General features: G+C 42.8%; 1 protein-coding gene across 2 annotated transcripts in view; it reads left to right on the forward strand.

Moving 5' to 3' along the window:
* The first annotated feature begins 12,776 nt into the window (after positions 1-12,776).
* Positions 12,777-14,394, forward strand: part of PDS5A (PDS5 cohesin associated factor A) — an 82,071-nt gene continuing 80,453 nt past the window's right edge. Inside the window, exons 1-2 of one of the 2 annotated variants that reach the window (XM_071556610.1) lie at positions 12,777-13,006; positions 13,763-13,933. In XM_071556610.1, the coding sequence (XP_071412711.1) occupies positions 12,980-13,006; positions 13,763-13,933 (198 nt within the window). In that variant the 5' untranslated portion in view covers positions 12,777-12,979. The remainder of the gene's footprint in view (positions 13,007-13,762; positions 13,934-14,394) is intronic. The other variant, XM_071556611.1, reaches the window with a different exon arrangement.

Here is a 14,394-nt window from a genome sequence, read left to right on the forward strand (position 1 = left end):
AGAACAGAAATAGAATTTGCTTATTATACCTGCTATGCTAGACATCTCCAGAATATATGAATTACAAAGATGCTTAGGTTTTTGGAAAGAAGATGCAGAGATATGACAATAAATGCTATAATACAAGAACTAAAGACTTACACTTAATTGGATCTTCTCTGCAGACACAGAATGAGGTTATGCATATATAGCTGATAAAATCCTCACTGCTACAAGGACCTTCAGAATTTGGAATAAGCTCACACTTCAGATTTGATTTGTGGTAAATCTGATTCCTGCATTGGATGTTCTTTGCTGTGCTGTCAAATTCAATAGTTACCAAAAATCCATCCTAACCTGTTTAAACTGCAGAAAGGTAGACTAAACAATGCTTAATATGCTTTTTTTGGCATATAATAAAAAGTAATAAGCTGACTTTTATTGTAACTTATGTTTTTATCTGTTGAATATCACTGCCTTTATTTTTTAAAACTGCACTGATCCTAACCTGTAGGAAATTTAATATCAGACATCTTAGAGATCAGTGTATTTAAGACATGGCCTAAGAACAAGGCTAGCAATAAAACTGCATCTCTGTATTATTTTTAAAAATCAGACTTCATTTATATCATTGCAGTAATGAGACAGGAAAAAAAATGAACAATGGTTGACACTTCTGTAAGTTCTACCATCCCCAACATGTCTTGTTAAAAAACCCAAAGAAAACAACAAAAATATGGGGGATTTACTTTATACATCAAACAAAAAGTAACAGCTGTTTTACCACACCACGCAATACCATAGAGTAGATTACTAGGCCCTTACCAGCCACCTGAAATTGCATAAACTCTGTAAGCAGAGTACTCTTATCTGAACTGGAATTTGACCAGGATGTAAAAGTTTACTTACTGTTTTTAACAAAACAACTATTGTATGCTGATCATGAAAGAGGATGCTTCCAAGGAAGGGGATCATTAATGGCCTCCATTCATTGGTAAAGCCAGAGCTGTATGAACAAAGCTGCCCCAGGACCAAAAATCTTCCCATCTGCAAGGTATCTGCCTTCAGGCAGTTAGTTTTTAAGAGAGCAGGCATAGTTGCAGATGAAATTCCACTGGTTTTGAACTCGACTATATTTTTCTAGGTTAAGACAGAACTAACATAGTTCAAGAGTTTGCAGTGACACTTCAGCACTTTATTTTCTTGGGGATCTGAGCTTCTCCTAAAATCTCTAGCATAAGTGATAGCAACTGAATCCAAATCATTCTATGCTGGACTTTGTCTTCGCTAAGGAAAAATTAGGCAGAGGTAGAAAGGAAGTTTGTTTCTTTTTGTTAGGACGGTATCATATGTATTAGAAGGTTAAAATGATCTTACACTACTACCAGTTTGGCCTCATCAAGATAGCATGTAATAACTACAAACTACCTTGCTCATAGTAGGCTTTTATCACATTAAGGTACTCTGTATCTCCTAAAATCAATGTTTTCCTTAGAACAAAAGATATACATTTCTTTAAATATATTAATTCCCAAGTTTACTGAATGTGACCAAATTCATGCTGACATGCAGAACTAAACACTTGGAAACAAACCATTTAAAAAGTCAATTTGGGAGAAAAGTAGAAAAATGCTATCAGTTATTATTTTCTTTTGACTATGAAGTAAAAATTTAGCTTATATATTCTCATATTTTATGGGTCTTGTGATATTAAAATTTATCCGTCCATTTCACCTTACTAAAATGCTGGATAAAAATCATTAAAACGTTTCAGTGGCTTTAAAGAAAAACCAGTACTTTCATTCTACTGGAAATGTTAGGATGCCTGTTTGCTTTGATTCAGAAATTTTGAAATGTTAAAACATTAGATCTTGCTGCAGAATGGAATTTCTAAGTATATCTAATGTTAAGTACAAGCCTAAATTTTAGGCATGTTTCAGTCATCTATTAATATCACTTGAATGAACAAATGCTTTTACCTGTCAAGGCAGACTCTGCTCCATTGCCTGTACAATTCATTTACCAACAGTTAATTGCTTGCCAATCATAAGTGATTTACAAACCTGTTTACCACAGAACGACTGAATTTCAATTAATGTGAGATTGGAATAATCTAAAAATCTACTTTATTTCTTTCCCAAAATAGTTTCATAGAGTCCGTATTTTCAAGTACAGATCCTATGCAGACCTGTGTATTTTACAAACTTTTCCGATCCCACAACTCAGTGGCTTCAAAATTCTGTGATAAATATCTTGCAGGTATCTTGCTTCGTGTCCGTTTTCCTCACTCCCTATTTGTTACACAAATGCTGGTAGTTACAGCAATCTCTGCACTTGGCATCTGCCACGAACATCTGCAAATTTCTCCAACTGCTTGTAAAAATAAATTAGGGAACTTCTTATGGTCTAAACCCACCAGCACTCGTTTATTAATGAAATTTCACTAACTAGTTTCTAAACTTGAATAACTTGTATGCTGCATGTCTTATGCTGAAACAAGAAGCCAGGGAGATGGGGGAAGGGAGCAGGGAGTGAGTGATGTGCATTTAAAACCAGCTGCATAGACTACTTCTTTTTTAATGGAAATCCTTTGTTTAGGATGTGATTTTTTGTAACTGTCACATGATAGAATCAAATTATTTAGATAGAAAACCGACTCCATGACTATCTGGTCGTTGCTGAAAGGGGAAAAAGGACTTCTTTTGCTTTCCTATAAAATTCTGACCTTTTTGTGGCTTTTTTTTGTCACTTTAAAATCCACCTATCACTTCTTTTTTTAGCATTTCACACCCTCTCTCACTGGAAATGGGGCCACATTCTTCCCCGGTAACTCCAGCAACAAAAGAAACTCAAATTTAGAAAGCCACAAGCAGCTAAGGACCATTTTACAGTTTCAGAGACATAAAAGGACAGTTACTCCTTGTAACAGGACAGCCTACGGTTTCCAATTTAGTTGAGGACTAGGCAAAAATTAGTTAGCTTGGACCTGTCAAATTCATGACAATTCTAAGTTCAAATAATGAGGGAGTCACGTCTTAAGCTTCACTCCACCTTGCTCCAATTCAGGATGGAGCAGAGGTGGTGTCATTTGGATCTGTGCCAATCTGTAATAGACAACTTACTGAAATAAACAAACCAATAAATCCAAAAGTTTTAACAGCCAGCATGAAAACATTCTTCAAGTAGATGATAAAACATCGAACTCTTTCAACTGCTTTATTCCTCTGATTACATTCCCCAAAACCTGAAAGAACACACTCAAAGAGTATTGAGATGGGAGTAATTAATATTTTCTATGTAGTTCCTCAATTTCTGAGTATTTCTTTTTCTGTGAAGCAGTGATGGTTAGGAGAGAAGGATGTGTACCTTAAAACTAAGGAAGATTTTTGTCTTTTTATCAATTTTTATTATGAACTTGCCTATTTTCCATGTACAAATAATAAATTATATATACTACACAGTATTGAAGAGTAGAAAATGAAAAGCAGCAGAACAAATGCCAGTTTCCCCCTCATCCATTGTGTTGGTTTGGGGTGGGATAGAGTTAATTTTCTTCACAGTGGCTGGTATGGGGCTGTGTGATGTTTTTGTTGTTGCTGAGCAGTGCTTACATAGAGCCCAGGCATTTTCTGCTTCTCTTATCACCCTGCCAGTGAGGAGGCTGGGGGTGCACCAGGAGTTGGGAGGGGACACAGATGGAACAGCTGACACCCACCGACCAAAGGAATATTCCAGACCATAGCGTCATAGATATATATACATATATACATACACATATACATACATACATACATATATATGTAAATATATATATATACACACACGTAGTGTCATTTAAAGCTGGGGGAGAAGGAAGGTGGAAATTTGGACTGATGGTGTTTGTCTTCCCAGTCACCATGACATGGGATGGAGCCCTGCTTTCCCGGGGATGGCTGAACACCTGTCTGCCCATGGGAAATGATGAATGAATTCCTTGGTTTGTTTGCTTGCGTGTGCAGCTTTTGTTTTACCTATTAAACTGCCTTTATCTCAACCCACGAGTTTTCTCACTTTAGCCTTCAAGTTCTCTTTCCTATTGCACTGCGAGGGAGTGATTGAGCAGCTGTGTGGAACTTGGTTGCTGGCTGGGGTTAAACCACAACATCCATACACATGTTCGTAATTATTTTCCTCAGCAGCATTATGCAGTTTGTGATTCTACTGACTCTTAAAGGTACGTATTTTTGGACTTTTCTAATTGTTGCTGGTTATACTTCTACTTTTCAAATTCAGCAGTTATAAAGGACACATATAAGTAAATCTGTATGTGGATTATGGTTAAACCTCACGAAATAGAATACAAACAACACTTCCATAATTTAACCTCGTTTCATTTACCTTTCAAAACTCTACACTGTCAGGTTCATCCTTTGTGGATGGAAGGTTGTGTCACTCCCAAGTGCAACTGCAGCCACCTCCCCAGGCTCAGCAAGAAGACTAACCATGGCAGCATCAAAACAGCAGGCAGGACATACACACACAGCCTTGAAGGAGGTTTAGAAATTATCAATTAAATATAGATCAATGGCATTTCATAAACAAAAAACCAGTACTTCTAATGTAGTGACTTAAATGTTCACATGCTGGCTAAGTCTTTGCCTGCTTTATTAAAGGGCTTAGATAAATGAAGTATACAATTTTAGCAGGCGCTTCCCTGAAAATATGAGTAAATGTACATATGCAGTGTTTATGAGCTTGATACAGTGTAGTTGTAGTGTATTACCCAGAGTACACATGAGCTGCCTCACCAAATTCAGATAGGATATAAATAGTGGTATTAGATGTTGGTGAAATTGTAAGTGGGTGCACACCAGTTTACTTTACAAGCAGTAATCCCTCTGCTGGCATTTAATATCATCACCTTCATTGATCACTCCACCATCACAGGCTCTTTTATATTTCATCATGGAGAATTTTTGGCTAGAAATCTGACTATTGTGAAGTTTTTGTGTTCTTAAGCACGTTCGTGATTGCCAAGACTATGCTTTTCTCATTTCTCTATTTGCTTTGGCCTTGTCTAAGCTACTTCTCACTTTGTCTACTCAATGCTTGCTATTCTGTGCTCTCTTTAGACACCAATTCATTGTCTGCTTTGTTAAAAACCCACTCAAGCACTGGCTCAAATAACCTCATTTAGCTTCTCTGTTGCCACATATCCTGAGTTTAGAAACATCTTCCATTGATACTCCGTGTTCCCTGCTCTGCATCATTATGTTGTCCGTGGGCTACTCTGTCATGCTGGCTGATGACCTGCATGGATGCAAACATCCAGGGCACGGAACTGAAAGTAGAATTGCAAGGATGAAGTAACTAGAGTCACAAACCAAAGTAATTTTATTTTGTAAATTCAAATGCAAATAGTCCTTTACAAGGGTTTGAAATTCCAACTTTCATATTCAGGTTCCCAAATGGTACAGTGGTGTAACGTGTTAATGATCATCCCCTCGAGCCATTCACAGGACACACTGACAGAATCATTAGTTGCTCCCCGAGCAGCATAAACCTATATGATCAATACATTTCCTGACTTTGTTCAAAGGCAAACTGTAATGATTCTGTTACTCACAGAGTCACACCCACACATTTTGATGCTTCCCTGAGTTTGATAAATGCAACCCCTTTTAAGCCTCTGAATAATACACCACATACCCTATCCATCAACATGAAATGACCCCGTCGTTATAGTACAGCTCTGAGGCTGCACATCCACTCATCAAACCTCTTTCTTTGACCATAATGGTAAATTCCAAGTTCATATTAATCTGTAAAGTTTCATGTCATTCTTTTCTTTACTGTGACCAGCAGACACTGTATCTGGGGAAGAATTAGGAACAGCAGCATCACAAATATAATCAATACTTTCACAAAGGAGCCTCTCAAAGAGAACTTGCCAGTACCACACATTCTCATTTTTTAACAGATCCTAGGGCAGTTCTTATCTAATGGGGCAGAGGGAGAGATTCATATTGTCTTCCCTCCAGAAAGTAGCTGCCATTGGCTAAATATATTGCGAAACTTTCCCAATATTCCCAGTGGTATTTCCTCTAAGCAGGCCTATACACTCAGAATTTCCCCAAATCTGCCTTGTTATTTGAAAAAATACGAAGTGCACACAAATTATCATATGCTACTATTAAAATTACAGGTAACTGCAAATTTCCTTGCAGCCTGGCTGGGACCAAAAAAAAAAATCTGGGAAGGACCTTGCAGAATGCAAAAGTTGTATTTGAAATGGGCTACTTTTAAGTGACCTTTGGCTGGTGACAGAGCGCCCTCACAACCACTTCTGCTGTGCAGCAAGTATTGGAGAGCCAATAAAAGGCTAATGAAAAACAGGGCATTCTTGAGTGTGCTATAAATAAAATAACTTTACTTAATTAATAAAAATAGCATATAAGCTAACTTCATGCTTAATGGTCTAGCTACAGAGACTGTTCATAAATTCAGTTACCCAGGATGAAATTTTTCCAATCAGAACTTGTCCAATAGAAACTGGAAAATTTTGAAGAATAGTTGATCCATCTGTGGCTTCCCTTATATAAGCCTGGAAAAAAAAACACTGTGAAAGTAGAAAGATTTCACTGGTTAAATGCTTATTTTTTTGCTGTAGCAACTTACGAATGTGACTTCTAAGAAATTGTTGATAGTGACAGAAAATTGAAGCTTTTGAGATGTGGTGCAAGCAAAGACTCTTGCATATCTTTTGGACAGAAAGGATGATAAATGCTCATATTAAATATATTATTGGAGAAAAGGACCTGGTTGTCAGAAATGAATAGGTGTAAATGTATGTGCTTTGGACACATCAGGAGCAGAGATGGAAATAACCTTGAGAATGTAATCATGGAGTGAATGGTGACAAGTCATCATAATTGAGAGCAGCTAGAAAGGAGGTGGATAGATGACATGCAGCAGACTGCTGTGACTTCAGTTTCTGAATGCTCAAAACTAGCAACGGATCATAGAGGCTTCTAAAAATTCTTTCATGAAGTCACCAATATACAGATGCCAATAAATTGATTTTGCTTCACTTGCAAGCAAAGGAAACATGCACAATCATTCTGTCAATACAGTGGTATATAAATTACAAGTGTATTCGCAAATACACACTTTTTCACAATGGCTTAAACATTAAGTACAATAACAATTCTTGTCATTTCTGAACATCCTGGGATACCACAAGTCTGGTGGCAAACACAACTGCCTCTGGCAAGTATATACAGACAGACTGGGGAACAACAGGCCGAGAGCAGCCCTGTGGAGAAGGACTTGGGTGTGCTGGTGGATGAGAGGCTGGACAGGAGCCAGCAATGTCCTCTCACAGCCCAGAAAGCCAACTGTGTTCAAGGCTGCATCCAAAGCAGCATGGCCAGCAGGCGAGGGAGAGGATTCGTCCTCTCTACTCTGCTCTCAGGTGGCCCCACCTGGAGTGCTGTGTCCAGCTTTGGGGTCCTCAGCATAAGAGGGATATGGACCTGTTGGAGCAAGTCCAGAGGATGGCCACGAAGCTGATCAGAGGGCTGGAGCACCTTTCCTATGAGAAAAGCCTGAGTTAAGGATGTTCAGCCTGGAGAAGAGTAGACTCCCAGCAGACATTATTGCTGCCTTTCAGTACTTACAGGGGATTTTTAAGAAAGATGGGGACAGACTTTTTAGCAGAGCCTGTTGGGATAAGACAAGGGGTATTGGTTGTAAACTAAAAGAGGGTAGATTTAGACTAGATATAAGGAAGGTATTTTTTACAAGAGTGGTGAAACACTGGAATAGGTTCCCTGGAGAGATTGTGGATGCCCCATCTGTGGAAACATTCAAGGTCAGGTTAGACATGGCTCTGAGTAACTTGATCTAGTTGGAGATGTCCCTGCTCACTGTAGTGGGGTGGCTGGACTGACTAGATGACATTTTAAAGGTCCTTTCCAACCCAAACTATTCTGATTCTGTGGTAACTGCCTTATCTCCAAGCATTACTCAGAATAAGGACATTCTCAGACAGCACAGGTAAAGCCCTCCTCACCAAAACCAGAGCAAAAATAACATGTAGACAAACCATGGCTAGGGATCGGTTTCAAGGGAGTTTATCATCCATACAGTATTTGGTCCTTCCCTTTATTCAGAACTGGTGGTACTCCAGGAAGAGTCAGTGAGCTGTGGGACTCTTCCACAGAAGCACTTTGTGTCTCCAGCTGATTGTCTTAATGAGATCAAACACACAAGTCCTCCTGCATCCTTTTACAGATTTTTACCTCCTCAATGTAGAACAGGGGTGACACACAAGTCCCTGGGTTTGGGACAAAATAGTCCCTGGTCTATTCTTAGAGTAATTTCACTGCAAATACCCTCTGGAATGGAACACCTTTTGGAGCTTTTTATTATGGCAACGCACATTGTGAAGAAACCCACCTTTGACCCACCTCAATTTACAGCAGATATAAAATACATCAATTATTAAAATAGGCAGTTAATTAGGTGTTGTTATCAAATATATGTCACAATGCAAAGTTTAATTAGAAATGTCAGAGATAACTTTGAAGGTCCAGGGTAGCAAACTTAGAGGCTATAATTTTAACTGGACAAGCTGCATGCAATGACATGTGTGAGACTCAGCAGATGGACAAAGAGGAAAGACATTCAGAAATGGACTAATACCACAGTCAAAAGGCTATGGGAGAAAGTTTCTGGGTAAAAATGAGGGCAAAAAATTATTTCCCAAGGTTTGCTTTTTACTGAGTTTAGAGCAACTGGTATATTGTGGGAAACAATGTTTATCACTGAAAAAAAAATAAATAGGCTTTCAGAAAGAGAGGAAATGAAGCCCAGCATTCATAATTAGGAAGCAACCTGACAAAGAGCAACCTACTGTATATGAAGAACTGGCCAGATACTACAGCTGAAAACAAGTAATTAAGCATTTTCCCCCTTCTGACCTATTTGACTGTAATTTAAAGAATTTAATACTGAAGGACCACACTCCACCACCTGGTTCTGCAAAGCAGGAGCTTTCGAGAGCATGGCTATTATTAGGAAGACAAGTGCCTTCCTAACCTACCGGGTAGGATTTCTTGTCTGCCCAGCCGACTGACAGATATTGCTTCTTCTGCAGTTCTGAATACACACTTGCTTTAATGACTGTTTAGTTCTTAGTCATTGTTACTATCCATGTTGACTAGCAAAGACCTGAGGACAACCATTAAGCAGTTCCTGGAAACATGGGAGCATAGCTTATTTTAATCAACACGAATTAAAGGATTCTCTGTGCTTAAAGTAATTACTCCATACTTCTCTTATGTTTCACCCCAAAGCCGTTTGGTGCTGAAAACCCTGTGCTGCATTACTTACCCTCCCAGTAAAAACACAATTTTCCTTCCTTGGTTCTTTCCTTGAACCTCTCTTGTCACAAGAGAAAGAACCTCACAAGGCTACCCCACAAGTGTTCAGCACCCTTTATTTCAGTCTGCTTATAAATCACACTGGCAATCGTAGTCTAAAATACATAAATAAACAAACATAGAATAAGTTGATCAGAGTACATACATTAAAAAATGTGAATAAAGGTAATAAAATAACAATGGAAACAATAAAATCAGGGTAAAGACTAAAAGGATTTGGTCATATTAAGACAGTCATCCACTGAAACTCATGGGATCATGTGAACCTGGCTACGGCTGTACAAGAAGCAGAGTCCAAGTCAGATCTCAGCTGCTTGCTGAAATTAGAAGGGTGAAGGTCAAACAAGCAAAAGCAACAAACCAGACACTTGCAGCTGTCATCCTATCTGTGAGCAGATTTAAGGACTATTCAGATTAGGAGTACCACAGGTCAGATTATCTGAAGTTTTTTGTTTGCACATTCTGAAGATGCCAAGCTTATATTCAAACTAATTGTCAGTTAAGTGTTCATTCATACCTCCCTTAATTGGTTGTGATATCAGAACCACATTGTTTTCGCCCTTCAGAATTTCAAACCGTGCAGAAGTAACACTGCTTCTCTTCTGAGAAAAGATGGAACACTGCTCAGTGAGCCCATGAATACAGAATTTGCACCTACTCCTCTCAGCCACTTGCTGATTATGATTTGTCTAAGACTCATTCAAAACACCATGTATATGGCTAACATAGGGCTGACTAATCATTACCTGTGAAAGCAGAAGTGTTGTGTGAACGCCTCCTAGATAATCAGCTTTCCACTGATGCTTTTCAAGATTTTTTCTGTGTTAAACTAACTTTGCTATTTATCTGAAGTCTGCAAGAAGATAGAGATCTTGGTCCACAACCAAGAGTACTTCTGTGTAGGGATTCACAACTTGCTCAAGATGAAATAAGATTTTAATTGCTTGAGCAAACTTTGCTTGCCACTTTCAAGTCAAACCTTTGATTTACCGTGTCCAAGGACACGTTAGTTTCAATGTACGTGTGCCTTACAATGCAAGACGTTATCTTACTCTTCCATGGAAAACAGAAGCCATTAGAAGTGCATACTAGAATCTTTGCACTGTTTGTTCTTGACTGTGACTAAAATCAAGTTGTGGCAGCATAGCCTTTTACCTCTCCATTCTTATTCCCAATTTACAACCCATTGTATAAACATTTCTTAAGTAACGATGGTATCAGGCTGTGAAAACCTGTAACCACCACAAGATTACAAAAAGTTATTACTTAGTAGGTCTCAATAACAATTAAAGAATACTTGAAAATGAACATTAAAACCTAGTAAATTCAGAGACTTGGGTGGAATTTCGAGAACGCAACACTCCTAATACTTCAATTCTGTCCAAAGAGAAGCCTGCCTAACATCTTTCTAGCTTTATGCTTGGGTCATGATAAAAACCTCAGTGAAAGTCACTTTAGATTTGTTTCTCCTATAATTTTTCTATTTAAACTGAAGACAGCTCACACAGATTTTTGATACATGCTTTCTTTTTTTAGTTACAGAATAATTTTCTAGGATTTGTTTCTGATTTATTGTGTTAATACAAGTGTATTAAAAATAAAGACTCTACACCAAATGAATTGTTTATATTAGTAATTTGATTTGGGAAGCAAAGTACTTAATGTATCAAGTATGACGACAGAAACACCAAATTTGTTCAAAGTATATTAGTTCTGACAGCACATCTTACTTGCTTGACAACAAATTAGAATTGATATCTAGTCTAAGCTCTTCAGATCTAAGGCAAATCTAAATGGCCCCTTTAGTTTGGATCAGGAAAAACGACTGCATGTTTGATATTGGCTTTATTTATTTACTAAAATCAAGACGAACTTGTTAAGACTGAGTAGTGTATTCCACTCTTACAGACACCTGTCCACTGTGAATGCCCAAATCCATTGATCCTTAAGCCTGCAGAGAAAAATTATATCTAAGTCTGGACTCACAGCCAGTTTTAAATGCCTGGTCTGATGACACCCTTCCAAATTTCAGTATCAGTGTCTGAGATCTTCAGAATGTTCTTTGGAACTCTCAGTCATTTTCACTATAATCTTTCTGAGCAGCCTTCATAGAGGCTACGGACATTCAAGGCTTTAGCAGCCCCAGGACAACACTGCAGGGAGACAAGGAACACAGGTGGAGGAGAGGAATTTCCTACCCACATGCTATTACACCAGAAGTTCCAGAGAGCTCCTCAGTCTTTGTACATTTTCCTCCCACACCACGTAAAGCTGAAATTTGGCATATTTCACCATACTCTTAATTACTTCCCCCTCTTCTGTCCCCTCACCCTCCTGCATCTTTCCTGCCAGCCCCTGTGCTGTGCCCAGCAAGGCTCCTGTCACACACGTGCGACTCCCGCGGGGAAACCCATCCCACTACGGGGACTGGCCCTGCCCTTCCGTCTCCAATTTGCTCCAAAGAAAACCCAGGAGAGATTTTCAAAACTGAGTAAAATGATACTTTTAGCCAGTTGGAATATCCAAAAATAGTCAGCTGAAGGCCCTAAATAAGTCTTGATCAGTTAAAAGTCGTCTTTCAGCCGTCACACACCTTCTCTGAGCAGAAGGGGCATCTGGAGAACACTTTACACATAATGCAGATTCAAAACAGACACATATATCCCACTTTCCTACTTGCGGCCTTCCACACACACCCCAGCCCTTGGAAATATGCATATTAAATTACAGACATTTTGCATGGAAAGATTTTCTCAGCTGACTGGCGAGGGCTCCTTTGGTCCGCATATACAAGTGTCTCCTGAAGATGTACAAGCCGAGCGTGGTTGCTGCTCTCTGCCCAGTCTGCCAGAGGAAGGGCAGGGCAGTTCGCTCCCGCCCGGACTCGCACTCACTCCCCGCGTCCCGCACACCGTCTCCCCGCGTTCCCTCCTGTATCCCGCCGCCCAGGCCGCAGATGCCTGAGGGCCCGCCGGACCCCACGCCGCCATGATCGGCCCGGTGAGGAAGCCCCAACACGACTCTCGTCCTCCCGCCCTGCACCGGGACCCGCCGGCTCGTTCCCTGGCAGGGCCAGCCGCAGACACCGCCCCGGCCGCCGGCTGTGCCCGCGGCGGAGCCCGCCCTGCCCTGCCCAGCCCGGCCCGGCCGCTGCGAGCTGTGGTGCGGGGCTGGGGCAGCGTTGCGCGGGGCTCGGCACGGCGCGACACTTACTGGGGGCCTCGGCCCGGCCCCGGGCTGGGGGTCTTGGCGGGGCGGCACCGCGGGCCCGGCCGGGCAGGGGAAGGGGAAGGGGAAGGGAAGGGGCGGGCACGGCGCGGAGGCTCCTCCCGGGCTGCGCTTCCCCGGGCGGGCGGAGAGCGGCGCTGGGTGTTCGCGGCGCACGCTCCGCCCGAGCCTCCCCCTCTCCGGCCGCCGCCGCCGCCGCTGCCGCCACCGAGCCGCTCCCCGCCCCCAGCCGCGCTCCGAGCAGGGGCCGCCGCGCCGCGGAGCAGGAGCAGGAGGGAGCCCCCCCGGGCAGAGGCCGGCGGGGTGGCGGCGCAGCGGCGAGCACCGCCCGGCACGGAGCCTGCTCAATGCTGCACCTTCCGGAGCTGCATGAGGTAAAGGCGGCTCCGGGTCCCGCTCCCCCGTGCCCGCTCGGCGCGCCCCGCGGCCGCGGGGTGTGTGCGCGGGGCCGGGGCCGCGGGGGCTCTTTGTGGGCCCGGCCGGGTGCGGGGCGGCGGGGCGGGGGGGGTCGCGGGGCGGGGAATGAGGGGACATGAAGTTGCGGGAACAAATGGAAAGTGGCGAGTGTCCGGGCCCCGTCCCCGGGGGGGCTCCCGGCGGCGCGGGGGGGCCCGGGGCGGCCGCGGGGGGGTTTTGTTTGCGCCCGCCGCCGCCTCCCTCCCTCCCTTCCTCCCTCCCCCTCTCCTGTTGGCTTCTCTGCCTCCCGATAGTTTTTGAGGCCTAACTGTTTAGGCCTCGTCTCCCGGCTCTGGGGCCGCTGTGCGGGCTCCGAAGCCCCGCCGGGGCCGGGAACGGCGCCCCCGGTCCACCCGTGGGGCCGTAAGGGGCCCTCGGCCGCGGGGCATCCTTCGATCGGGCCCCAAATTTCATTGTAAAATCGTCGGCTGCGAACTAAGAGTGTTGGTGTGGAGCAGCCCCGCAGTGAAAGGAGGCGGCGGGCGCAGCGCCGGGGCCGGGGCCGTGGGCGGCGGAAAGGGCCGCGCTCCCCCCGGGGGGCGGCGGGGGCAGCGCCGGGGGGCGCGGCCGGCCGGGAGAGCACCGGGGCCTTCAGCGAATTCAGGGTGAGGAATGGAAAAAGAGGGTTAGAAAGTCGTCTCCATTCTGCTGAACTTTTGTTTTCTGACCGATAGAGGCCGGTAGAGGACTGCGGAGAAGGAAAGTTTATAACCAGCAGCGCCAGGATGGACTTCCCTGCTACCCAACCAAAACCTGCTGCTGACGGTAAAATCATCTACTACCCTCCTGGAGTGAAGGAGATTACAGACAAAATTACCAACGATGAGGTGGTTAAACGGTTAAAGGTGAGCACCTCCCCTTCCCTGCAACTTTTGCTTGTTAAGGTAAACATTTTATCCCTGGAAAGGAGAACTGCCAGGGTTTCCTTGTCCTTCTTGCCTGCAGACCTTTATGGGAATATCACTTCCTTGCTTTTCCTTAAAAGAAGAGGACTTGTTTTTGTATTTCACAACTGTTCTCTAGCAAGTTCTCTCAATGCCAGAATTGGTACATTAAACGCTAATTTGTACAGGAAACACATCCACTGTTTTGGGGAGAGGTCTGAAGTGGAATCATAGGTAGTAACTACAGGATGTGTTAGCGACATTTTTAGGCAAGTTAGAAAGTTTTTGCGGGTTCCAACACTTTAAGCAAGTATGGGAGATCTGGGTAAGGATATTCTAGACTGAAAATATAACATTGTTCACAAAAAACAAAGGTTAGTTTCTGGAGTTTGTAGATGGAATTTTGACATTTTTTTCAGATG

This window comes from Pithys albifrons, chromosome 5 (genome assembly GCF_047495875.1).
Source record: "Pithys albifrons albifrons isolate INPA30051 chromosome 5, PitAlb_v1, whole genome shotgun sequence".
NCBI classification, from domain to species: Eukaryota; Metazoa; Chordata; class Aves; order Passeriformes; family Thamnophilidae; genus Pithys; species Pithys albifrons.